Below are 27,622 nucleotides of genomic sequence, written 5' to 3' on the forward strand. Positions count from 1 at the left end.
AATTGAGTTTTTATTTTGCTTTAGGTTTTTCTGTGACTGTGGTGCTGGAACACTGTCTAATCCTTGTACATTAGCTGGTGAGCCTACACATGATACAGATACACTATATGACTCTGCTCCACCTATAGAATCTAATACATTGCAGCACAACTGAATTCCTTCCCTAAAGAAAAAGTCCTGCCATTGTAACATCATAACTTAAAACATTTTTTTGGAAGAAAAAGATTTAACATATTTGCCCATGCTACAGGAAGAGACTGTATTAAAAATGGATACACAAGGTCAGTTGACACTATGAAGCTCAAGCTACCAAAAAGAAAGTGGCAATATATTGACTCAGGATCTCAAAGCTGGGTGTTTTAGCATTACTGTGTAAAGACTTGAAGGGACAGAAGTGAAGAAAATAAGCTGCAATTTTGTACAGATACCAACTTCTGAAAAGCTGGTGTTTTTACAACTAGCATTGAATGCAGTCCAATTTGCAGTAGTAATCTTCAATAGACAAGCAGCTTTGTTGCTGCCTTTATGGACATGGGTACCAATTGCTTTTGTAATATGGTAAAAATGTGAGCTAGCACTTCTGCGTTCCTTTTGATTTTTTTTTAACATGTATTCAGATTGAGAAATATGATTTTAATGCTTTAATCTCATGTAGTTTGTTTTTAATTTCAAGCAAAATCTTATTGTACTTGAATGTGCCCTGTTTTGTTAGCACACCTAGACTTGCTGTAACTGTACTCATGTCCCAGTATGTACGTTCTTTCTATGAAAGAGAAAACACTAATCTTAAATTATATCCAGCAATGTTTCTGGTATCCTTTAAGAAAAGTTAAGACTATTATTTTCTTCCCTTCCCTGTGCAGCATTCAAAATCAACCCCTAGAAAAAGTGAGTGTTTTAATGAGACTTCCTAGGAAGGGATGCACTGTAAAACAAAAGTATTCTTGTAACTCAGTTTTGTGAAAGGTAAAAAAACTACTATGTTTTAAAGTACACTTTAGAAAGTCTCTTCAAAACAGTCCTGTATTTGAACTCTGTTCATAGTTTTTTTTTGAACAGTTTAGACAAAACTGCTGGAAATTAAAACAATTTCCTGCATTAAGCTGAGACAAGTATATATACAGCCCTATACAGTTTCCTAGCTTTCCCTCCCCCATTTATGTGTATTGGTGACAGTGGGTATAAAACAGCCTGAAAGTGTATGCATGTACCATAACATCTAGACTTAATATATTGTGGAGTATTCAATAACCATTATGTAGAAGGTAGATAAGAATTAAAAGGGTTTAATTTCCTAGAAAGAAAATGGAAAAATGGTCATTTTTAAAAAATAAAGTTTATTAGATCATAATGTTGTCTGAATTTACCAAGTTTGTCAGAAGTCAACTCAAAGCTTCCAATGTAGTCTATAATTCCTTAATCAAAGTCAGCAATTTATGGACAGCTTCAGCATCTACAGTTGACCTTTCACTAGCCAGGCAAACTTCCCTTAAAATTAAAAAAAAAAAGAAAAATTTTTTTTGTTTTTCATAGTGCATCCATCCCTCCCACTTTTACTGTTTTTATGAAACTTAAGGTCAGTTATAATTCCATTATAGTTACCGAAATAATCGTAGAGACTGATTCATCTTCTCAAATTCTCTTGCTTTTCTATGTCCCTTTTGAATAACTTCCTCTGGGAGATTAGCAAGCCTTGCTGCATTAAAGCCATAGCTTTTAGGACAAGCTCCCTTAATGAATTTATAGAGGAAGGTAATAGTCTCCTGGCTGGGGTCTTCACATTCATTTTCTACCATGCATGCCTTAAGAAAGAAAAATATTAGCGATACATGTGCTAGCAACAGAAGGGCCCTCTCAAAAAACCGAATTTGTGGGAAAAAACTATTTGCACATACCATATGTCCTAAGCGCACAGCAACATTTTGAGAATAATCTTCTACTAATGAATGGTAGTGAGTTGAAAATAATGTACGACATTTTATAGTCTCAGCAAGTTCTTTAACAACTGCATTTGCTATTGCTGTCCCATCAAATGTTGCAGTACCTCTTCCTGTTAAAGTAAAATATGCATAAGGATGTAACTCAAGGGAATTAAAATAAAAATGCTAGGACAGAAAAATAGCATCTGTTAGTATATCCATGTCTAAAAGCATTCTATAAATAGACCTTGTTTAGCTAAACAAGTCTGCTTAGCAGCCCATGGGGAGTGAGGTTTCTTTTAAATACAGTATCGCTCAAGGTCAGAAACTTCGTGAGTCCTCCTATTAGTGTTCTCATCCCTGTATTATGTTTTATTATAATTTATTATAATTGAACAACGTAAGGCCTAGTAATTAATGGGTAATCAAAAGCCTTTCACAATATCACCTTTTATCTGCAACTATGGGTCTGTGCCATAATGGTGAGTGCATGCTCTAAAGACAGTCATATTGTTTAGATGTCCTTCAGATAATCTTCTAGAAAAATTCTTTGGACAAATGTTTGTAAGATAGCCTTCAAATGAAAAGTTTAATGTCTTACCTAATTCATCCACAAGCACCAGAGAATGTGCTGTTGCATGCATAAGTATGCTGGCAGTTTCACTTAATTCAACAAAAAATGTACTTTCACCTAAAAAAAAAAAAATCACAAATGCAAATCATATTATATAAATTCTTCTTTTAGGTTATATAGCTATCATGAGCTACACATACTGGTATAAAATATTAAATCTCATTAAAGACTGTACAGTGATTGGCCGGGCACGGTGGCTCACGCCTGTAATCCCAGCACTTTTAGGAGGCCAAGGCAAGCAGATCACCTGAGGTCAGGAGTTCGAGACCAGCCTAACGTGGTGAAACCCCGCTTCTACTAAAAATACAAAAAATTAGCTGGGTGTGATGGCGTGTGCCTATAATCCCAGCTACTGGAGAGGCTGAGGTAGGAGAATCACTCAAACCTGGAGGCAGAGGTTGCAGTGAGCCAAGATCATGCCATTGCACTTCAGCTTGGGCAACAAGAGCGAAACTCCATCTCAAAAAAAAAAAAAAAAAAAAGACTATGCAATTCTTAAAAAGTGGTGTTTTTAAAGTAACACCAGAAAAATCAAACATTAGATTTAAAAGGCTCACATACAAGAAGCAATTGTCTTTTATCATATCTAAATGAATGAATGAGAACTTAGGTGGAAAACAAAAAACTCACCTGACATTATTCTATCTGAGGCACCAAGTCTAGTAAACACTCTATCAATTGGTGTGAGCCTGCACACTTCAGCGGGGACGTAACAACCCATCTGGGCCATTACAGCTAATAAGCCAGCCTGTGGATGAGGGAGGAAAAGGTCTTTTATGACTGTTAGCAAGAGTTTTATAGACAATAAACTTTTGTCTTTCTTATGAACCCTTATGTAAGAGAGCTAGGCACTCTAAAAAAACTTTCACAATCCTGTGTAGGTTGGTTCTATTCTGAAATCCATTTGCTAAAATGGAGAAAGTTGAGGCTGAGAGAGACAAGAGGCATAGGGCCTCACTGGCCTTTAAAACATCAGAGCCTGCTTACTAACCCCACTACCCTAGTGATTCTCAACGTCGGCCAGAATAGAATCACCTAGGAGCTCTTTAAAACTACTAGAGATGCCTAGAATCAATTCCAATCAAGAGAATCCATTTCAGGATGGAATCTCTGCACCCTTTTTTTTTTTTAAACATTGTCACAGGTGATTCTGATTTAAAGAAAAAATTTGGAAATCACTATACACACTATTCTGCCTCTCTCTAGCAAACTAGGTGAACAGAAGTATACTATAATGCAGGAGAGCAGCAGGGACCAGCCAATTACTACCTCTATTTCTTACAACCTTTTAAAAATACAAAAAAACTTTACAAGTTCTGTGGCTGGTCAACCCCTGGTTATAAAGGGAAGATAAATACAATGCCGTAAGAATTTTCTTAAAAAATGAGCTAGGCATGGTGGTGCACATCTATAGTCCCAGCTACTGGGGAGCAGGAGGATGGGTTGAACCTGGGGGTTTGAGGCTGCAGTGAGCTGTGATGGCATCACTGCACTTCAGCCTTGGCAACAACAACAAAAAAAGGGCCAGCATGTCATCCCTAAAGAGCAGTTTCCAACAGTTGCTAGAGGTCATGAACTGTATTTGCTTTCTTACCTAAGTTGGCCATAGGCTGTTCACATGAAACATTTCTGCAAATGAGTCTAATTTTAAGGATAAACCTGTAACATTTCATCTTTTCATACAGCCTTTGTATTTTTGTTCATTATGACTATACCTACCTTCTGAGGAAATGAATTCAAGTCAAAGAGTCTCAAGACTTGAATGACTGACCTCCTTCCCCTTTTTAACATATATTCCACTTAACATTAAGCAGAGATGTTTCAGGTAAATGCTCACTTTTATAACACAGGGAGTATTTCCCTTTGCTTTCTATTAAGTCACTGGCTGAATTTTATATAACTGTGTTTGGAAAATGATCACCTAAGTATGTTGTTCCTAATGTCACAAATGACTTTCTGATAACAAAACCTTAAGAAGCAGTTACCTGTCTCATGAGTGTAGACTTGCCCCCCATATTTGGTCCAGTAACAAGCACACAATAGGCTTTGCCATTTTCCTGCTCCTCTTCCTCACAGCCTATTAGAATGTCATTAGGAATAAAATCATCTCCAAAAAAAGTCTTCGTAATGCAAGGATGGCGTGATCCTTTAAGCTCTAAGAAGGGAGGGGTATCTTCTGGCAACAGAATTACTGGGCGACACATAGGACCATCACCCCCTCGACTGTAGTTAGCCAGGCACAGTAAGACATCTGTTAAAAGAGAGGGTAACAAGTGAGGCTTCATCTTTGGAGGTTTTATCAGCCTGAGTGTTTTACAGGTCTTCATTATAACACGTTTCATTATAAGAGAGAGAACTGTCAATTACAGTCCAAAGATCTGCCCCCTCAAAATACGTCTAACATCTGGGCCAGAGAAGTGCCAAGGGAAAGCTAAAAGAGCAGAGGCCAGGCACGGTGGTTCACGCCTGTAATCCCAGCACTTCAGGAGGCTGAGGCAGGCAGATCACGAGGTAAGCAGTTCGAGACCAGCGTGACCAACATAGTGAAACCTCGTCTCTACTAAAAATACAAAAATTAGCGGTGCCTAATACAGGTGGCACATGCCTGTAATCCCAGCTACTCAGGAGGCCGAGGCAGGAGAATCACTTGAACCTGGGAGGCAGAGGTTGCAGTGAGTCAAGATCGCACCACTGTACTCCAGCCTGGGCAACAGAGAGACTCTGTCTCAAAAAAAAAAAAAAAAAAAAAAAGCAGAGAGACATGCTACACTTAAGCCTCTTACTTAGCAGAATGTGCCAAAGTTGGCACACTGATATTAAAACAATCTCTGAAGACTGGTTTTTGAACGCCTGTGCTGAGGAAGGATTTTAAATTACCCAGTAACTAAATGCAACACACTAAAAGGAAGTGTATTATTCTGTTCCATTGGATACTTGTGTTCAGATCAAAATAGTGTTGTATTACTGTGTTACAAATTCAGGTAAACTACAGTTATTTAAAAAAAAAAACAGGGCTGGGCGCAGTGGCTCATGCCTGTGATCCCAGCTCTTTGGGATATCAAGGTGGGCAGATCGCTTTGAGGTCAGAAGTTCAAGACCAGCCTGGCCAACATGATAAAAACCCTGTCTCTACCAAAAATACAAAAATCAGCCAGGTGTGGTGATGACCACCTATAGTCCCAGCTACTGAGGAGGCTGAAGCAGGAGAATTGCTTGAACCCAGCAGTTCGAGGCTGCTATGAGCTAGTCATCCCATTGTACTCGTCTGAAAAGAACAAGACCCCATCTCTAAAAAATTTAAAAAACATATACAACATAAACCTAAACTGTAAAACAGCAATGGTTCCAGGTAATGTTGGCCATGACATTTAAAGAACAAAATTGTTTATGAAGTTGAGATGGTTGCCAAATTGTAAATTCCTAACTCAGGGCTTTGAAAAATCAATTGCAGGAAAGAATCTTCGACAATTTGGCTAAAGAAAAAAGGAACGATTGACCTTTTAAAATTGTAAGCAGATGGACTCACTGAAATACAAGGGTTGTAATAAAATGAAATTTTAAAATGATGCAACAGATAGTGTAACAAAGCACCTTGAAACAGTATTCACCAAATAATAAAAAGCTCAACTAAAAATAAAATTTCATCTAAAATAAAGTCTGTCTCATGAAGTATAACACATTTAAAAATCTTTTGGGCTAGGTGCGGTGGCTCATGCCTATAATCCCAGCACTTTGGGAGGCTAGGGCGGGTGGGTCACCTGAGATAAGGAGTTCAAGACCAGCCAGGCCAACATGGCGAAACCCTGTCTCTACTAAAAATACAAAAAATGGCTGGGCATGGTGGCTCATGCCCATAGTCCTAGCTACTTCTCGGAGGCTGAGACAGGAGAATCACTTGAACCTGGGAGGCGGCAGTTGTAATGAGCCAAGATCGTGCCATTTCACTCCAGCCTGGGCAAGAGCGAGACTCCATCTTAAAAACAACAAATCTTTTGGCCAGGCCCCGTGGCTCATGCTTGTAATCCTAGCACTTTTGGGAGACTGGAGGATCACCTGAGGTCAGGAATTTGAGACCAGCCTGGGCAACATAGGGAAGCTTCATCTCCCTTCCCCCACCAAAAAAATAAAGCGAGGCAGGCAAGTGCTTACCTATAAATCCTAGCTACCTAGGAGGTAGATATGAGAGGTCTGTCCTGGGTAACAGAGCAAGACACTGTCTGAAAACAAAAACCTTTTATTCAATTTAATTAAAGACTGAAGAAAGGGCCAGGCGCAATGGGTCATGCCTGTAACCTCAGCACTTTGGGAAGCCGAGGCAGGAGGATCACTTGAGCCCAGGAGTTCAAGACCAGCCCTGGCAAACCGTGAGACCCCATCTCTCTACAAACGTTTAAATATTAGCCATGCATGGTGGTGCGTTATCTGTAGTCTCAGCTACCTGGGGAGGCTGAGGTGGAAAGATCATTTAAGCCTGGGAGGTCAAGGCTGCAGTAGCCGTGGTTGTGTCACCATACTCTAGCCTGGGTGACAGAGCAAGACCACGTCTCAAGACTGAAGAAAGGCCAAAGGGCTACTAAGATAAAAGCGAGTTTCAGGTGAGTAACTTAAATTGCTGTGGGCAGCCTAGTCAGGATGCAAATATGTATATGCATGTCAAAATATGTACCATATTTACCTTGTTACTTATGTTTAGAGATAATACATAGCTGGCATAGAGCACTACGTATGAAAGCCTGAGGAACAAGCTTGTTCAAAGTCTTACCCAACACTGCGATACACTCTACAGCAGACTGCCAGTCCTTGTAATTTTTATCAAAGTTATAGAACAGTCGCCGCATGCAGTCCTTCAATGATACATCTCTCCGTTCTTCAGCATTTATGAGATTAGCCAACTTCTTCTCAATAGTTTTGGTCCAGTATCGTTTACAGCCCTTCTTGGTAGATTTCAATTCGTATTCTTCTGGCAAATTGCGAGTGGTGAAATTCTCAGGAATTTCCAACTGGTAACGGTTCCTACCAATCCCCCAATAGACTATGGTCCTACAGCCAATTCTGTTGCGCTGTTTCTCTAGGTATTCCAGGAGGCTCTGTTCATTTTCTCTTATGTCAGCAAGAGCTTGGTCATAATCAGAGTCAAAGCCTGCTTTGGGAGTAATAAGTCCAGTCTTTCGAGCCTTTTCATGGTCAAAGGCTGTATCCCATCGGTTCAGTTCTGTAGTCAAATCAGGAAAACGGCCTTCAGGATTTTTTGTCTGCAGAGAGATGACCTGCTTAAGGATTTTAGACTTAAAACCATCAATGACTTCTTCCATGATCCCTATAATTTTACACATTACTTTGAATCCTTCCAGAGCAGAAAGAAAATCAATGATCTTTTTTTTGCTGTATGTAGTTTCTTCATACATTATAGCCCTGCTATCTGGATGGTTCTGACTCTTCAGGGGAGACCCAACATTATGAATTTTACTGAGTAGTCTCTCAAGATCTGGAAGCTTCTTTAGAAGCTCTACAACTTCGGAGATTTTGTCAGGCACAACCATGAGGTCTTCTATGGCATCTAGACGATCATTGATAGCATAAGGGCTACAGAGTGGGGCACAAAGCCATTGCTTTAGGAGCCGCTTACCGAAGGGAGTATGGCAAGTATCAACCCTCTCTAGCAGCGTTCCTTCAGTAGAACCGTTTGTTCCATTCAGAAAAATCTCCAAGTTGTTTAATGTCACTGCATCTAGCACCATTCGTTGATAGGCTTTGGTGAAGATAGCACCAGATCTTGTAGTGCTGACTATGTCAGAATCCAAGGGAATATATTCTTCAAAATTAGCCATTGATAAAAGCTCCTGATCAATAAGGCATTTTTTGAGGTAGAAGATACAACCACCTAGAGCAGAGAGGGCCAATTCACTTTTCTCTCCTGGTGTCAACCCAATGGAATCTGACTCTGAAGTCATACCTTTAAGCACCTGGGGTAACATCACCCCAATGTCATCACTTAGCTTTTCCCGAAAATATCCTTCCTCAAGGAGAGTTCTCAAAGTTTTGGATGCATCCCAAAACTGGGAGCCAGGTATCAGACCTTCCTGAAGAGAAGAGGACAATGAACTCTTTAAAATTGTTTTCGTTTCCTTTGAGAGATTTCCTTTTTCAAATAAGACTTGTACTGGGGGATAGTGTGCCACTAGAGTCCTAAATCTCGAACAATGGCGATCATCTGAAAACTGACCTATGAAAAACTTTCCCAGTGAAGTATCAACAAAGCACACACCATATGCACGAGTATGGCCAGAAGAATCTTCCTCTTTTTCTTTGAGGCTAAGAAGATACTTACTGTAGTTCTCAGAGGGATCACCTTCCAGCACACTGTAAGTCTGTGTACCCTTGGTAATGATCCTACAGATCTCCCTCCTCACCACTCTATCATACTTGGATATATGTACCATCTTTCGGCATCGTGCCTCCATCATTTCCGGAGTCTCAGTCTGTTCCACTCGTGCTACTTTATAGCCCTTCTGCACCAAGGAGTCTGAATAACGGCCAAATGCAATTTCAGGAAAGCCAGAATGGGCCCAGTTGCCTTTCATGAATACCAGCCCCAGTTCACTGACTCCAATAAGAGCATCCATGTGGTACAGTTCATAAAATTTCCCCACCTTATAACAGATGACAAGATCAAAGTTCTGAGACTTAATCTGCCACCACTTCCTCATCCCAGGAGTACAGGAATTGAGGAAATCCTCAGGCACATAGAGTGTAGATGCATTAAAATCGGGGTGATCAGGCCGCCTCCTGTGCTCATCTCTCCTCTTTTCCTCCTTAAGCCATTCTAAAGTTTCATGATACCAAACAGTAGGGCGACTACTGTCATCACCACCTCCACTAACGTGGGCTTGGGATTCAGGATTTTGAGGGGCAGAGAAAGCACTCAAAGTATTCTTGGTTTCTGATGAAATGCTAGTTGCTCGTTTGGTGGCTGAGGGCATTTCCTTCCTAGAACTTTTCCTTTTAAGAGAGCCATTTCCAGTGACCACTCTCTTCCGCTTTCGAGCAACTTTGACAGGGCTGTTCGGGCCTTCACTCTCACTATCCCCCACTCCACTGCTTATTTCATCACTGCTTCCTTCCTCCTTAGTGTCTGGCTTAAATTCCACATCAGAGCCACCAATGTCACTCTCAGAGTCTGATATGACCCTTCGTTTTTTTATTTGGCGGCTACTTCGCCTAGATCCTTGTGTCTTAGGCTGTACTTCCTCTTCACTCTCAATTTCATTATCTTCTTCACTCTTATCTGTTACATAAGTTGTGCCTACCTGCCAGGAAAGGAAGGAGTATTTAAAAACAAATCAAAATTTGGAAAACCATAATATAGACAGTTAGACTTACGATTTTTTGACTTTATAATGGTACCCATGCAGCCACTCTGTTTTTCATTTTTAGTACAGTATTCGATAAATTACATGACATGGTCAATTCCTTATTATAAAATAGGCTTTGTGTTACATGATCTTGCCCAACTTTAGGATAATATTTAAGTGTTCTGAGCATGTCTGAGATAGGTTAGGCTAAGCCCAAGCTACAACATTTGGTGGGGTAGGTGTATTAAACACATTTTTAGTTTATGTAACCCCATCATAAGTTGTGGAGCCATCTGTACTACTGTAAATTCTCTTAATATGCTGCAACTTCATATACCAAAAAAAGAACCCACCTCCAGAAATTAGAAACTTCTCAATGAACATCAACTTCAGTTTCACCTGACATTAAAACAATTGTCATTTTCCATGCCAATAGTTCTCCTGCAAACATGGTGGGAAAAAACTCTCTGGACTTGCTGTAAGTGTGGCAGGCGCCAACCCCACCCCACAAAGTGACATAATACAAGAAGGGTAAGGATTCTCTGCCCACTGAAAGCAGCATTATGAAGGAAGCAGAGTGGGTATGGGGGTAAGTCGACTCTCTGGCTAAAAGACTAAAACTACAAAAAAGATTGCTCTGAGGCTTGAGTTTGAGTTCAAGTGCGATTCCAAGGGAATGCTATTAAGAGATGCAAGCATTTTGAACTGGGAGGAGGTAAGAAGCGAAGGCAAAATGATCCAGTTCTAAGCCTCATCTTTTGTTTTACTATGAAGACAATAACATCTTGAGGTTATGTTCAAAAACACAAAGTGCTGCACCGGGCACAGTAGCAGGTGCCTGCAGAGAGAATCACTGAGCCCAAGAGTTCAAGGTCAGCCTGGCAACACAGTGAGACCCCATCTCTAACTACAGGATTAAGTGATTGCTGTCATGGGAGTTCTATTTATGACAAAGCTGTTGGCATGACCATATATCATAAATATCAGGAGGTGATGTCCTCATTAATAGCATAAGAAAGAAGTAAGCAACTTATACTGGTTCTAGTGTTTGCTCTTCCACAACTGGCTGTCTCAACTCAGGCCTAGCACGTTCACCTATTATGATCTCCCTCATTTGTTAAACCAGTATTAGGCTAGATGATCTCTGTAGCTGCCATCCAGTTCTAAACCTCTGATAACGTTATGATCCTTAGTTTCAACCTTAAAATTAAAATATCCACTTTATCAACTTGCTTATTCCCTATTTCATCTACTGAAAGAGGAACAAAACTTGAAACTGAGCTCAGTTATAGATGAATGTCTTTTAGGATGTAGCTCATTAATTTGATAGATCAGAGAATAATGATGTTTCGGCTTCCCTGGGCCACACTGGAAGAATTATCTAGGCCACACATAAAATACACTAACACTAACGATAGCTGATGAGCTAAAAAAACAACAACAACAACAAAAAAATCACAAAATGTTTTAAGAAAGTTTACGAATTTGTGTTGGGCCAATTTAAACGCCGTCCTGGGTCACGGACTGGACAAGCTTGTTCTAAATTAATTATTTTTTCACTTCCGTAACTTTTTTTTTTTTTTTGGTGACAGAGTCTTCTTGCTGTTACCTGGGCTGGAACGCACTGGTACGATCTTGGCTCACTACAACCTCTGCCTCCCAAGTTCAAGCAATTCTCATGCCTCAGCCTCCTAATTGGGGTTACAGGTGTGTGCCACCACGCCCAGCTAATTTTTGTATTTTTTACAGAAACAGAGTTTCACTATGTTGGCCAGGCTGGTCTTGAACTCCTGTCCTCAAGACATCCACCTGCCTCAGCTTCCTAAAGTGCTGGGATTACAGGCATTAACCACCACACCTGGCCCCTAACAAGTTTTAATTCACTTTATCCATGACCATTAAGGTTTGAGCCAAGTGTATTTCAAGGTTTATTTAACATCTATTCTTACCAATGCAAAATACAACAAAAAAAGTTTTAGAATTAAAAGCATAAAGCTGGGGCTGGGCGCTGGGGCTCACGCCTGTAATCCCAGCACTTTGGGAGGCCAAGGCAGGCATATCCCTTGAACTCAGGAGTTTGAGACCAGCCTGGGCAACATAGCGAGACCCCATCTCAATTTTTTTATAAAAAGCATAAAACTGGATAATTAATTTCTAGGGCCTGACTATACCCTTATATATGTATTACTCCATCTTTACTGTCCCAAGCTCTCTACTTCTTACCAAAATGGTACTACTTCTTGCTTACCCTGCCAGTAGGTTTGAAAACGTAAGTAAAAAGGATGCTAGCTGTTGAGATTCTTTTTTTTTTTTTTTTTTGAGACGGAGTCTCGCTCTGTCGCCCAGGCTGGAGTGCAGTGGCGCGATCTCGGCTCACTGCAAGCTCCGCCTCCCGGGTTCACGCCATTCTCCTGCCTCAGCCTCCCGAGTAGCTGGGACTACAGGCGCCCACAACCGCGCCCGGCTAATTTTTTGTATTTTTAGTAGAGACGGGGTTTCACCGTGGTCTCGATCTCCTGACCTTGTGATCCGCCCGCCTCGGCCTCCCAAAGTGCTGGGATTACAGGCGTGAGCCACCGCGCCCGGCCGCTGTTGAGATTCTAAGTAACCTAACTTATCCTACAGTCCAGGGAAGTACAGAAGTATGCATGTATATATAATAAAATAATACAGCTGGGCGCAGTGGCTCATGCCTGTAATCCCAGCACTTTGGAAGGCCGAGGTGGGCAGATCACAAGGTCAGGAGTTCGAGACCAGCCTGGCCAATATGGTGAAACCCCATTTCTACTAAAAATACAAAAATTAGCCGGGCATGGTGATGTGTGCCTGTAATCCCAGCCACTTGGGAGACTGAGGCAGGAAAATCGCTGAAGCCAGGGAGATGGAAGTTGCAGTGAGCCTAAATCATGCCACTGCACTTCAGCCTGGGTGGCAAAGTGAGACTCCGTCTCAAAAAATAAATAAATAAATAAATAATAAAAATACATTAAAAAATAAAAAAAAAACCATATATACACACATATATAAAACAAGGTATCTTGTTCATCCACCCTCCCCCTTTCTTCCCCCATCACCCTAACATAAATAACAACTGAATGCTTGCAATTGTCCCACCTCCATCTCTTCTTCCTCTTCTGGCTCTGAGGGCTCATCACAAACTGCCAATTCAAGCCTCTTAATCTTGTCTTTATTTAAGGCTTCATCTGCACGTTGCATTGCTCTCAGTATTTCAGGCTTTGCACTGTAAAAATGACCTCCCTTCTGGGCTTCCTTTGATTTTGAACCTAGAAAGAAATGTATTTATAAATAATAAGGGCTGGGTACAGGGGCTCACACCTGTAATCCCAGCAGTTCAAGACCAGCCTGAGCAACATAGCAAACCCCATTTCTATCTTAAAATATATATATGCCAGGCACGGTGGCTCACGCCTGTAATCCAGCATTTTGGGAGGCTTATGGGGGCAGACTACTTGAGGTCAGGAATTCGAGACCAGCCTGGGTAATGTGGTGAAACCCCATCTCTACCAAAGAAATACAAAAATTAGCCGAAGGTGGTGGTATGCACCTATAGTCCCAGCTACTTGGGAGGCTGAGGTGGGAGAATCACTTAAACCTGGGAGGCAGAGGTTGCAGTGAACCGAGATTGCACCACTGCACTCCAGCCTGGGCAACAGTGCAAGACCCTGTCTCAATGGAAAAAAAAATTGTGTGTGTATGTGTGTATATATATATACACACATACACACACATACACAACTTGTGGACACTTGACTCAACCTACAACATTTGCCCTAATGAACAAGAATGACAACAATTAAGTATAATTTGTAATGCCCCATTACTTTTTATTGATATAGATAGATCAATAAAGCATACAAGGAATACATATTGAGGGAAAAACTACTGGTGAAACTAAAATCATCAATTTTACTTCCCTGAAGGTGCCCTATGGGGTCACCCAGGACTTAGTCTCTCTTCTAATGACCTGGGTGTACAGCCCAAAACAGGTAGGGCATACCTCTTTAAGTGAGGCAGAAGATTTAAAAGAGGTTTGAGAACCTTTCTTAAAAATTTACTGGCTGGGCACAATGGCTCGTACCTGTAATCCCAGCACTTTGGGAAGCCGAGGTGGGCAGATCATGAGGTCAGGAGTTCAAGACCAACCTGACTAATAAGGTGAAACCCCGTCTCTACTAAAAATACAAAAATTAGCTGGGTGTGGTGGCACATGCCTGTAGTCCCAGCTAGTCAGGAGGCTGAAGCAGGAGAATCACTTGAACTCAGGAGGCGGAGGTTGCAGTGAGGCAAGATTGCACCACTGCATCCCAGCCTGGGCAACAGAGCAAGACTCCATCTCAAAAATAAAAATAAAATAAAAAATAAAAACAAATAAAAAAACACTTCAGGAAGACAAAGACTACACTGGCAGTTACATGCAGCTATGATAATATGAGTCTGTCCCAAAGACAACTAGATCAGATAAATCTAAATACATAAAAGAATAACCAACCAATGTGCTACTTTAAGGGGCCTTCACATTTTGAAAGAGTAGCCCCATTCAGACTCAATGCGTTAAAATTTATTTCTCAAAACAGTTCGTTCCACCAAAATACAACTTTAGGGCTGGGCACGGTGGCTCACACCTGTAATCCCAGCACTTTGGGAGGCCAAGGCGAGTGGATCACTTAAGGTCAGGGGTTCAAAAGCAGCCTGGTCAACATGGTGACATCCGTCTCTCGTAAAAATACAAAAATTAACCAGGTGTGGTAGTGCATACCTGTAGTCTCAGTTACTAGGGAGACTGAGGCGGGAGGACCACTTGAACCCAGGAGACAGAGGTTGCATTGAGCCAAGATTGCACCACTGCACTCCAGCCTGGGTGACAAAGTGAGACTCCGTCTCAAAAAAAGAAAAAAGAAACTGCCTCCCAGGTTCAAGCAATTCTCCTGCCCCGGCCTCCTGAGTAGCTGAGATGACAGGCACGCGCCACCATGACCAGCTAATTTTTGTATTTTAGTAGAGACGGGGTTTCACCATGTATGGCCAGGTTGGTCTCCAACTCCTGACCTCAGGTCATCTGCCCACCTCAGTCTCCCAAAGTGCTGGGATTACAGGCATGAGCCACCACACCTGGCCTTATTGATCTCTTTTTAAAGTCATTCTGGGCCGGCCCAGTGGCTCGCGCCTGTAATCCCAGCACTTTGGGAGGCTAAGGTGGGCGGATCACTTAAGGTCAGGAGTTAGAGACCAGCCTGGCCAACATGGTGAAACCCCAACTCTACTAAAAAATACAAAAATTAGCAGGGCCTGGTGGTGGGCACCCATATTCACAGCTACTCAGGAGGCAGAGGCAGGAGAATCGCTTGAACCCAGGAGGCAGAGATTGTAGTGAGCTGAGATTGTGCCATTCCACTCCAGGCTGGGTGATAAAGCGCGACTCTTGCAAAAAAAAATAAAAGTCGTTCTGCCAAATATTTTTTTAAATCTCAAAATTGGTCCTAGAAGAAACTTTACATATCATCTGGTTCAATAAGAGATCATTTTATATTTTATTCACTTATTATTTTATTTATTTTTGAGATGAAGTCTCACTCTGTTGCCCAGGCTGGAGTGCAGTGGCGCGATCTTGGCTCACTGCAACCTCCACCTACCGGGTTTAAGCAATTCTCTGCTGCAGCTTCGCGAGTAGCTGGGATTACAGCTTATTTTTGTATTTTTAGTAGACACGGCATTTCACCATCTTGGTCAGGCTGGTCTTCAACATCTGACCCCGTGATCCACCCGCATGGGCCTCCCAAAGTGCTGGGATTACAGGTGTGAGCCACTGCACCTGACATTTTTTTTTTTTTTTTAAAGATGGAGTCTCGCTCTGTCGCCCAGATTGGAGTGCAGGGGTGTGATCTCGACTCACTGCAACCTCCACCTCCTGGGTTCAAGCGATTCTCTTGCCTCAGCCTCCCAAGTAGCTGGGATTACAGGCATGTGCCACCACGCCCAGCTAATTTTTGTATTTTTAGTAGAGATGGGGTTTCACCATGTTTGCCAGGCTAGTCTCGAACTCCTGACCTGAGGTCATCTGCCCACTTTGGCCTTCCAAAGCGCTGGGATTACAGGTGTGAACCACTATGCCGAGCCCCAATGCAATCCCAATGAGATTCATTTTAAATACAAGTAAACGGTATCAGAAAATAAGTTACTTTAGCCAGATCACCCAACTACTTGGGAGTCTGATGCAGGAGGATCACTGGAGGCTAAGAACCACCCTGGACAACATAGCAAGACCTTCATCTCTTTAAAAAAAAAAAAAAAAAAAAAAAAAAAAAACTATTTAAAAATTAGCCAGGTATGGTGGCAGACACCTCTAGTCCCAGTTACTGAGGAGGCTAAAGCAGGGGGGAATCACTTGAGCCCAGGAGTTCAAGGCTCCAGTGAGCTATGATCCCAACACTATACTCCAGGCTGGGTGACCAAGTGAGACCCCCATCTATTGAAAACAAAACGAGAAAGTTGGCTGAGCCCGGGGGCATGGTGGCTCATGCCTATAGTCTCAGCACTTTGGGAGGCTGAGGCGGGCGGACTGCTTGAGCTCAGGCAGGAGTTTGAGACCAGCTTGGGCAACATGGCAAAACTCTGTCTCTATTTCTTTTAAAAAGATTAAAAGAAAAAACAAGTTACTTTGCTTGGCCAAGATTATATGACAAGTTGGTAGAAGAGAGAACAAAACTTCCCAATCCTCTTTCCACCTGTATGTCAGATCACCATTTAGATTTAATTTTAGACAAAATGTCCCCAACCCTTTTTTGTAGGATGAGCACTATGATGAAAGAGTATGATTCTGGGAATTTCCCAGTTATGTGGGAAACTGACCCTTGTTCGGATTTTACAACACTGAGTTCAACAACGTACTAGACTGGAGACTCCTGGGAGGCCGAAGTGCGCAGATCACCTGAGGTCAGAAGTTGGAGACCAGCCTGGCCAACATGGTGAAAACCCATCTCTACTAAAAATACAAAAATTAGCTGGGCAGCCAGGCACAGTGGCTCACGCCTATAATCCCAGCACTCTGGGAGGGGGAAGTGGGTGGACTACTGGAGGTCAGGAGTTCAAGACCAGCTTGGCCAACATGGTGAAACCCCGTCTCTACTAAAAATACATAAAATTAGCTGGGCATGGTGGCGTGCACCTGTAATTCCAGCTACTCCGGAGGCTGAGGCAGGAGAATCACTTGAACCCAGGAAGTGGAGGTTTCAGTGAGCTGAGATTGCGCCATTGCACTCCAGCCTGGGCCAAAAGAGCAAAACTCCATCTCAAAAAAAAAAAAAAAAAAAAATAGCCAGGCAACGTGGCATGTGCCTATAATCCCAAGCTACTCGAGAGGCTGAGGTAGGAGAAACTCTTGAACCCAGAGGCAGAGGTTGCAGTGGCCCGAGATCGAGCTGCTGCACTCCAGCCTGGGCAACAGAGTGAGACTCTGTCTCCAAAAAAAAAAAAGAGAATTTGTGCAAGAGATGATGGGGTGCACCTAGCCCAAGTGAAGCTAAACGTGCAGGGCTGTTGATGTCTGTGATAAATAAGACTAGACCTGGGAAAACAAAGTTATGGTTCCAGGAGTTCAGTGTGAAATTCAACTCAGATGTGCTCATGAGTGAATAGTTTGGAGGCCAGGTAGTGTGCATCTCCATCTTTCCTAGAGAATGTCGCTGATCTATAGGCTATGTATCCTAATGACATTAACTTTATCTTGGACTCTTCAAGATGGGGGGACAGTTTAGTTTACCCTTATTATATTAAGGGTATAATACTGCTGTAAGTCACTCAAAAGACAGAAATAAAAATTCCATTCTACAAAACAAAACAGCTAAAGATCACGTTATATCCTTTTCCCATGCCAGAAGCTTTCACAACTACCACCCTTGCAATTTACTGGGGTAAAATACACTTAATTTCACCATATGGAAAAAAGTCTGTCTCTCTCTCTCTCTCTCTCACACACACACACACACACACACACACACACACAGCAGTAGTGACTCTTACCTGTATATGGCTTTAAAAGTCTTTTGCTAACCCAGCCCCTTGTTGGGCTGTCATCAAAAAACTGTACATGAACACGGACTGATTTCCCTTTCTCGCGGATGAATGTTCCATCAAAGGGGTGGTTGTAAACCAGACAAGGCCACCAGGGGTAACCCTCCATCTTGGCCCAAACCAAATCTCCTGGGGAGAAGTCACAACTGTTGCCAAAAGGAAATACATAACTTAGTTAATATTTGGTCAAGTTTCCTTAAAGGCAGTTACCTACAAATAAACAATTCCAAGAAAGGTATCATTAAGACTCCTTTGAAGTCTTCTGGCATTAATATTGAAGCACAGAGATTCTAGAATAATTTTTAAAGTCACACATTCAAGTCATTTTAAAAACGTAAGCAAGCTGATATCATAGTGCATATTTAACTATGAAGACAAACACAAATATAGTTATGTTATTAGGGTAAGAAACTTACTCAGAATCAAAGTTTAAAAACCATGGCAGAATTTTGGTATAATGCTGATGGCAGGAAAAAGGCATGGACTCACTGTATATGCTCTCCAAATTAATAGCTCCTACACAATATGGTATGTACATATCAGAAACAGGATCTAACTCACAATATTATTATAAAGCATACTGATTATATAATTTACTAAGTAAATTATCTAATTCATTAGACTTGCTTGGAATCTTTCTCACTTACCATCCTATGTATTCTGAAAGCTACCTAACACTCTATTACCCTCCCCCTACAAACTAGTTTTGCAGAAAAACTCAAGTCAACAAGTGAGTGCCTAACGTGCCAGAGTATATATATTGCTACAAAATCAAAAACAGATTTTGAATCTTCACAAAAATAGATTTAGCCCTGTGAGTTTTCAGGGGCAGGGGGGAGGAATCTAACAAAATACAGAAGAGCTGCCCATCAGTGATGGAGAGGCCACAAACTGCTGATAATCCCTGCCTAAGTATTAGATACCTAGGCCTACTTAAAGGTTTCACTGAATAACTTCAAAATTAAGAGGCACACAACAAGAACATTTTAGACATTTTAGAATAACAATTAGCCAATTGAAACCACATGATTTTGACCCAATCATGAAATATAAAGTCTCCCTTTCTTCAAAAAATGTAAGTATAGGCTGGGCGCAGTGGCTCACGCATGTAATGTGAGCAATTTGGGCCAAGAGGGAGATCTCTTGGGACCAGGAATTCAAGACCCGTCTAAGCAATGTAGTAAGGCATGGTCTCTACTTAAAATTTTAAAAAATAGCTGGTTATGGTGGCACACACCCCTGTAGTCCCAGCTACTTTAGAGGCCGAGGGAGGATCACTTGAGCCCACGAGTTTGAGACCAGCCTGGGCAACATAGTGAGACCTCGACTGTACAAAAAAATCCAAAAAAAATTAACCAAGTGTGGTGGCATGCACCTGTAGTCCCAACCACTAGGGAGGCTAAGACAGGAAGATCACCTTAGCCTGAGGGGGTTCAGACTGCAGCAAGACCCTATCTCCAAAAAACTAATAATAAAAATAAAATAACTCAAGTCTCTGACTGAGACCTGAAAGGCATGTGCAAAAAGGACCTCATTTTAAAAGTTTTATATCTATATATGTAATCAAGTTTTCTTTTTTTTGGGTGGGGGAGGGCGGTGGGCAGGACAGGTTCTTACTCTGTCACTCAGACTGGAGTGCAGTGGCGTGATCTTGGCTCACCAGCCTCTGCCTCCTGGGTTCAAGCGAATATCCTGTCTCAGCCTCCGGAGTAGCTGGGATTACAGGCGTGCATCACTACCTTGCAGCTAATTTTTGTATTTTCAGTAAAGGTGGGGTTTCACCGTGTTGGCCAGGCTGGTCTTGAACTCCTGACCTCAAATGATCCACCTGCCTCAGACTCCCAAAGCGCTGGGATTACAGCGTGAGCCACCACACCCAGCCGCCGCCTTCTTTTTTTTTTTTTTTTTTTTTTTTGTGAGACAGTTTTGCTCTGTCGCCAAGGCTGGAGTGCAACGGCGCTATCTCGGCTCACTGCAACCTCCACCTCCCCGGTTCAAGCGATTCTTGTGTCTCAGCCTCCTGAATAGCCAAGACTATAGGCACGTGCCATCACACCTGGCTTATTTTTGCATTTTTTTGTAGAGTCAGGGTTTTGCCATGTTGGCCAGGCTCGTCTCAAACTCCTGACCTCAAGTGATTCACCCGCCTTGGCCTCTCAAAGTGCTAGCATTACAGGCATAAGCCACCACACCCAGCCAAATAAAGTATTTTTAACATATAAGTTAAGCATTCTAGTTTTATTCCAAAGTAAATACAGTAGGCTCGACAAACGTATCCTTGGGTTCCAGTCCAGATTCAACCAACCTAGATTAAAAATTTTAAATCAAAAATTTAAAACCAATAAAAAATAGTGGCCAGGTATGATGGCTCATGCCTGTAATTCCAACACTTTGGGAGGCTGAGGCAGGAAGACAGCTTGAGCCTGGGAGGTTAAAGGTGCAGTGAGATGTGACCACTGTACTGCACTTTAGTCTGGGACTGCACTTTAGTCTGGGCAACAGAGCAAGACTCTGTCGCAAAAAAAGGAAAAAAAATACAAAATTTAAAATATAGTTGAACAACTGATTTCATGGCATTTACAGTGTATTAAGCATTGTAAGTAATCTAGAGATAAAGTACAGGGGAGGATGTGTATAGGTTATATGCAAATACGACATTTCATGAGGGACTTGGACATCCAAGGATTTGGGTATTCACAGGAGGGTCCTGCAACCAATCCCCCTCAGATACAAAGGGAGGAGGGACGACTGTAACTTTAGTCTTAGAAAAGGGCTGTTACCTTAGAACTCTGTCATGTGTAAAATGCAGTACAAATTGTTTTAAATGATGTATGAGGTATCATGCTTTAAAAGATCACTAGAAGGCCGGGCGCGGTGGCTCAAGCCTGTAATCCCAGCACTTTGGGAGGCCGAGACGGGCGGATCACGAGGCCAGGAGATCGAGACCATCCTGGCTAACACGGTGAAACCCCGTCTCTACTAAAAAATACAAAAAACTAGCCGGGCGAGGTGGCGGGCGCCTGTAGTCCCAGCTACTCAGGAGGCTGAGGCAGGAGAATGGCGTGAACCCGGGAGGTGGAGCTTGCAGTGAGCTGAGATCCGGCAACTGCACCCCAGCCTGGGCGACAGAGCAAGACTCCGTCTCAAAAAAAATAAAATAAAATAAAAGATCACTAGAAAAGAATTACTTCATTTCTTTTTTTTTTTTTTTTTTTTTTTTTTTTTGAGACGGAGTCTCACTCTGTCACCCAGGCTGGAGTGCGGTGGCCGGATCTCAGCTCACTGCAAGCTCCGCCTCCCGGGTTCACGCCATTCTCCTGCCTCAGCCTCCTGAGTAGCTGGGACTACAGGCGCCCGCCACCTCGCCCGGCTAGTTTTTTGTATTTTTTAGTAGAGACGGGGTTTCACCGTGTTAGCCAGGATGGTCTCGATCTCCTGGCCTCGTGATCCGCCCGTCTCGGCCTCCCAAAGTGCTGGGATTACAGGCGTGAGCCACCGCGCCCGGCCAAGAATTACTTCATTTCTAAGCAAGCAATTAAAAAAATAATGTCTTCAATTTGTTTACAAGATAAATGTGTATCCTCACTAGGAAAAAAATGTTTGTGTGAAAAGCTGAATCCAACCATTATCAGTTTTGAAATAAATTCCTTTTTGAAATAAAATGTTATTAGAAACATAAGCATTTAAACAAAAAATTTTGCTTTTCAACATCATTTTATCCTTTATTACCATTATAGTTACAGAATTTCACATATAATTTCTCTGCTGTTAAGAAACAGCAGTATGGGCCAGGTGCGGTGGCTCAGGCCTGTAATCTCAGCATTCTGGGAGGCCAAGGCAGGTGGATCACGAGGTCAGGAGTTCAAGACCAGCCTGGCCAAGATGGGGAAACCTCGTCTCTACTAAAAATACAAAAATTAGCCAGGTGTGGTGGCAGAGGCCTATAATCCCCAGCTACTCGGGAGCCTGAGGCAGGAGAATCACTTGAACCCAAGCAGCAGAGGTTGCAGTGAGCCCAGAACATGTCACTGCATTCTAGCCTGGGCAACAGACTCCATCTCACAAAAAAAAAGAAAAAAAAAAAGAAAGAAAGAAACAGCAGTATGCTGGGCCGGGCGTGGTGGCTCACACCTATAATCCCAGCATTTTGGGAGGATGAGGCAGGCAGATCACCTGAGGTCAAGAGTTCAAGACCACCAGCCTGGTCAACATGGCGAAACCCCGTCTCTACTAAAAAATACAAAAATTAACTGGGCATGGTGGCAGGTGCCTGTAATCCCAGCTACTCGGGAGGCTGAAGCAAGAGAATCCCTTGAACCCAGGAGGTGGAGGTTGCAGTGAGCCCAGATCACGCCACTGCACTCCAGCCTGGGCAACAGGGCGAGACTCCATCTAAAAAAAAAAAAAAAAAAAAAGGAAAAGAAAAGAAATAGCAGAATAGCAGTAAGCTATAAAATGCTAAGACTAAAAATTTTAGTAATATGCAGTTCCTCCAATGCTAAAAAGCTTGAAGAAAAAGAGTACTACTGAACATCTTGGGCCCAGGAAACAGTGGTTTCTAAGCCAAAAAAGATAATTAAACAGATAGTAAAATGTATTGTGTAACAAAACTAAAATCTTAAACATTTCTCAAAATTTTTCTTCACTCAATGCTAGCAAAGGAATTCTTTTTTTGTGTGTAAACTTGAATTCTTTAAAGGTAATTTTAAAATTTTATCTGTGGTAATCCTGCAGTTTTCAAGAATGCCAAAACAGGCCAGGTGTGGCAGCTCACACCTATGATTCCAGCACTTTGAGAGGATCTCTTGAGAGCCCAGGAATTTGAGACCAGTCTGGGCTACATAGGGAAACCTTGTCTCTAAATTTAAAAATTAGCCAGGTATGGGATGGTGTGCACCTGGGGTCCCAGCTACTCAGAAAGCTGAGGTGGGAGGATCGCTTAAGCTGGATAGATCGAGGGTGCAGTGAGCTGAGATCTGCCACTGTACTTCAGCCTGGGCAACAGAGCAAAACACTGCCTGCCGCCACCGCTCCTGCCCTCTAAAAACACCTTAAATTATGATTTTATGATTTTGCAAGTGCTTTTAAAGCTTTAAGTGATGTCTTAAATGTCTGGTATTCTTGGGGTTTTTAAAGACACTGGGGAAAAATGTTAAGAGGAACAGCTGACAGGTCACAAAATAAATGTAAAAACTTTGATATAATAAGTAATGACCTTGTCTAAATATACACTAAACAGACCTTTTGAATTTTGTTTTAAAATTACATTATTTTTGCTTTCTCTTTAGTCCATAATTTTGGTGTCAATTACTAGTTGTTCCTAAAATATATAATCAACATTTTCACCAACTTTTTTTAATTATTTTTTGGCAGACAGGATCTCACTCTGCCACCCTAGCTGGAGTGCATGGCGTGATCTCTTTGGCTCACTGCAGGCTCAACCTCCTGGACTCAAGTGATCCTCCCATCTTAGTCTCCCAAAGACCTGGGACTACAGGCACACGCCACCATGCCTGGCTAATTTTCATATTTTTTGGAGACAGGGTCTAGCCATGTTGGCTTGCCTTGGCCTCCCTAAGTGTTGGGATTACACGCATGAGCCACTGCGCCCAGCCTTCCTGTGGATTTCTTAAAACCTATAGAAACATTAACCACAGAGAAAATAAAAGGACAAATTCCACATTATAATCAATAATTTGTTCATAAAAAGATGCCATAAGGCTGGGTGTGGTGGCTCACACTTGTAATCCCAACAGGTTGGGACGCTGAAGTGGGAACATCGCTTGAGAGCAAGAGTTCAAGACCAGCCTAGGCAACATAGTGAGACCTCTATTATTCAACAACAAAACTATAAACTAAATGAAAGAACTCATTGTGGAAGACGACATTTACATCACACACAACTGACAAAGAACTAGGAAAAAAAAGAAACAGCAAAAGACAAACACTTCAGCACAAGAGGAAATCTAAATGACAAACATTAAAAGATGCTCAGCCAGGCGCGGTGGCTCACGCCTGTAATCCCAACACTTTGGGAAGCTGAGGTGGGTGGATCACCTGAGGTCAGGAGTTTGCGACCAGCCTGGCCAACATGGTGAAACCCCATCTCTACTATAAAAACAAAAATTAGCTGGACGTGGTGGCAGGCACCTGTAATACCAGCTACTTGGGAGGCTGAGGCAGGAGAATCGCTTGAACCCAGGAGGCAGAGGTTGCAGTGAGCCAAGACCACACCACTGCACTCCAGCTTGGGCAACAAGAGTGAAACTCCGTCTCAAAAATTAAAAAGATGCTCAACATGTTTTAAGGCTTAAATGATTCAGGGAGCAAGTCCAAATGTCTCTGTAGCTCATCAGACTGTTCATGATTGGATCTCTGCTTAACTTCTGCAATGTTCCCTCCTCCTCCTTTCATCCTACCCACCATTTGTAGACCTTCCTCTTCCTGAACCAGCTTCCCACTCTCACTATAATCTGTCTAACCCTATTTTTGTCCTTCTGGTTTCGGTTTACAGAGCTGAGAGCCTAGCCTGACCCACATCCTCTCCGTCCCCTTTCCACTTGGGAGTCTAGAATTGCCTCTTTGCTTTGTCCTGTTCATGGTTGAATCCAGGATCCATAATGCCTAATGCTGGGCTCGGCAATGATCTAGACACTGTAGTTTCTTTAGAAACCTAGTATCAAATGCCCATCTTTCTTGAATACCCTGGAATCCTCTCCATAATGGGAGGTGAAGTATATACAATGTTTTATTTTTACAAGTATCTTAAACTCAAACCTCAAGAAACAAATAACATATGCTATTCAATATGAATGTAAAGTACATCCTTACAATAGACCCATTTGGTTTGGATTCAACAATCAATTCATGCTCAGGTAAACAATACATCATGCTTTTCTAATCATGAGTTTGTTATTGCGGATGCTGGCTCTGTTCCCCACAAGCAGATTCTACTAATGTACAACTACCTATATTTAAACTGCGGGAACCGGTCGCTTAAACAAGAGTAACACTATAATTACACTTAGAAAAATCTCAGAATTCCTTTAAGACACTTTAAACTGGATTTAAATGGATTTGAAATCCATTATTCAAGAGCACTAACTAGCAGCCAGGCACAGTAGCTCACGCCTGTTATCCCAGCACTTTGGGAGGCCGAGGTTGGTGGATCACTTGAGGTTAGCAGTTCCAAGACCAGCCTGGCCAACATGGTGAAATCCCATGGTGAAAAATTAGCCGGGCGGCGGTGGCGCACTTCCTTAATCCCAGCTACTCCGGAAGCTGAGGCAGGAGAATCGCTTGAACGCAGGAAGTAGAGGGTGCAGTGAGCCGAGAAAGCGCCACAGCACTACAGCCTGGGCGACAGAGCGAGACTCCATCTCAAAACAAAAACAAAACAAAAAACACTAGCTGGCTCTCTTAAATGAGTTATTTTTTCTGAGCCTCTATTTCTTCATTTGTTCAAATAGCCAAATAGCTACCATTAAACTATGTGTTTAATATCTGGTCAACGGCCGGGCTCGGTGGCTCATGCCTGTAATCCCAGCACTTTGGTAGGCAGAGGCGGGCAGATCAAGAGGTCAGCAGTTCGAGACCAGCCTGGCCAACGTAGTGAAACCCGTCTCTACTAAAAATACAAAAATAAGCCAGGCGTGGTGGCGCGCACCTGTAGTCCCGGCTACTTGGGAAGCTAAGGCAGGATAATCTCTTGATCCCGGGAGGCAGAGGTTGTGGTGAGCCAAGATCACGCCACTACACTCCAGCCTGGGCAACACAGCAAGACTCCGTCTCAAAATATATATATATATGTATCTGGCAAACAGTAAAAGCGAGCTTTTCAAAATGTCTCCCGCTGCCCGGATAAAAAGCCCTAAACAGGCCGGCCGCGGTGGCTGGCGTCTGTAATCCCAGCACTTTGGTAGGCCAAAGTAGGCGGAGGGATCACCTGAGGTCGGGAATTCCAAGACCAGCCCGACCAACAAGGAAAAACCCCCGTCTCTACTAAAAATACAAAATTAGCTGGGTGTGGTGGTGCATTCTTGTAATCCCAACTACTCGGGAAGCTGAAGATGGGGAATCGCTTGAACCAGGGAGGCGGAGGTTTCGGTGAGCTGAGATCGCGCCATTGCACTCCAGTCTGGGCTTAAGAGAAACTCCGTCTCAATAAGGAAAAACAAAAAAGCACTGAACTGCCCAAAACGTGAGGACAACTCCCGGCCGGCTTCCCCAGAGTCGCGTCCACACATCTTTGACCAGGGCCCAATTAAGGCCTCTAAAAACTCACCCTCAACTTCGAAAAAATTACAATGCCCCATAAAAATTACACTGTTTCATAAAATAAAGTATTTTCCACTCGACACGAATTTCCACGTGCGTCAAAATATAGCTTCTATTTTCATTTGTGTGGGTGCACGTGGTCTACCTACTGCAGGACCCAGCCCGATCCCTTCACTTCGGCTCCCCTCGGCCCCGCCCCGCCCGCACCCCGCCCAATCAGGCCCCGCGGTCCCCATGGTGACACACCCCCCGCGCTCACAGCTCCTGGCCCACCCCCTCGGCGGCCCCTCACCTAGGGCGAAGGCCCACCGTCCCCAAGGCGTCTAGGCGACCGCGACTCTTAACTACCCAGAAGTGTCTACCTCGATCGACTACTGGAGCCCCAACTCACTGTCTCCGCGCCGGCCGAGGAACCTCCTTTTGCACCCCACATCACCTGGCTCTCGGCGTTCGCCCTCCCGCAGGCATTCCTCCTTCCCGCCACCCCGCCCCCCGCACCGCCCACCAAACGGGCCCGGCGCCTTCCCCTTCTGGCCCCACCCCCAGTGCTCCCACCTCCCGGGCCCCCGCCCCAGCCGGAGCTGCGCGGGTCGCCTCTTCCTTCGCCCAGCACCCCCACCTGGCGGGACGCGTCTCCTTCCAAAAGGCCCGGACTCTCCGCGTCTCCCCTGCAGCCTTCTTCCTGCACAGCCTTTCTCCTCCGACCCTGTTTACAAGCTACACCCCCAAACGCTCCAGATTCGACCCCTGCACTCCTTCAAGCCAACTCTGCGGTCCCGCCTCCTCCGATCCCAGGGCCAGGCCGTGCAGCCCCCAACCTCCTGTGCGAGTCTCCCCTCCCCGGGTTCCGAGCGCCCCGCCGCTATGCCCCCGCCTTCGACCCCACCCCCACTCCGCTACCTGGTGGGGGCCGCAGGCGCTGCGGATCTCCGCAGCCCTCCGTTGAGGTTCTTCGCCTTAGGCGGCGACGCGGAGCGCGCCGAGGGCCTGGGCCCAGGCCCAGCCTCGCTCCAGGCCGCATCCTCGCCTAGGGAAGGAGAGGCCCCGGGGACAGCGGCGGCACGGCCGCCTTCGCGAGAGGCCCTGGCCGAGGCCTTGTTGGCATCACTCAGCGCCGGAGACTTGGGGAAGAAGCTGTACAGGGTGCTCTGTCGCGACATAGCGACAGCCGACAAGGCCCAACCGTTCTGTCGGACGGAGCGCCGAAACGCACCGCACCTACCGCGCGGCTCCTGCTGGCGGGAAACCTGGGGGGAGGTGCGCTCCGCCGGAGGAACCCGGGCCCCAGTGGCCAATCAACAGGCGCCTCGCCGTGCGCCGGCGGTGCGCGCCAGGCCCCGCCCCCGGGCGCG

General features: G+C 43.8%; 2 protein-coding genes across 6 annotated transcripts in view; one reads left to right on the top strand and one right to left on the bottom strand.

The window, feature by feature from the left end:
• Window positions 1-1,351, top strand: part of FBXO11 (F-box protein 11) — a 102,707-nt gene extending 101,356 nt beyond the window's left edge. For 4 of the 5 annotated variants that reach the window (XM_077958604.1, XM_077958605.1, XM_077958607.1 and 1 more), the window contains exon 23: window positions 25-1,351. In XM_077958604.1, the coding sequence (XP_077814730.1) occupies window positions 25-154 (130 nt within the window). In that variant the 3' untranslated portion in view covers window positions 155-1,351. The remainder of the gene's footprint in view (window positions 1-24) is intronic. The other variant, NM_001265781.2, reaches the window with a different exon arrangement.
• Window positions 1,352-1,357: 6 nt separating this feature from the next.
• On the bottom strand, window positions 1,358-27,550 carry MSH6 (mutS homolog 6). The gene is given in 10 exon segments (NM_001266076.2): window positions 1,358-1,488; window positions 1,603-1,802; window positions 1,896-2,050; window positions 2,521-2,610; window positions 3,184-3,301; window positions 4,539-4,804; window positions 7,316-9,860; window positions 13,020-13,189; window positions 17,943-18,139; window positions 27,171-27,550. Coding segments are annotated over 10 exon segments (4,083 nt in total). The 5' UTR covers window positions 27,431-27,550; the 3' UTR covers window positions 1,358-1,406.
• Between the last annotated feature and the right edge of the window lie 72 nt (window positions 27,551-27,622).

Source organism: Macaca mulatta, chromosome 13 (genome assembly GCF_049350105.2).
Source record: "Macaca mulatta isolate MMU2019108-1 chromosome 13, T2T-MMU8v2.0, whole genome shotgun sequence".
Classification (NCBI taxonomy): domain Eukaryota; kingdom Metazoa; phylum Chordata; class Mammalia; order Primates; family Cercopithecidae; genus Macaca; species Macaca mulatta.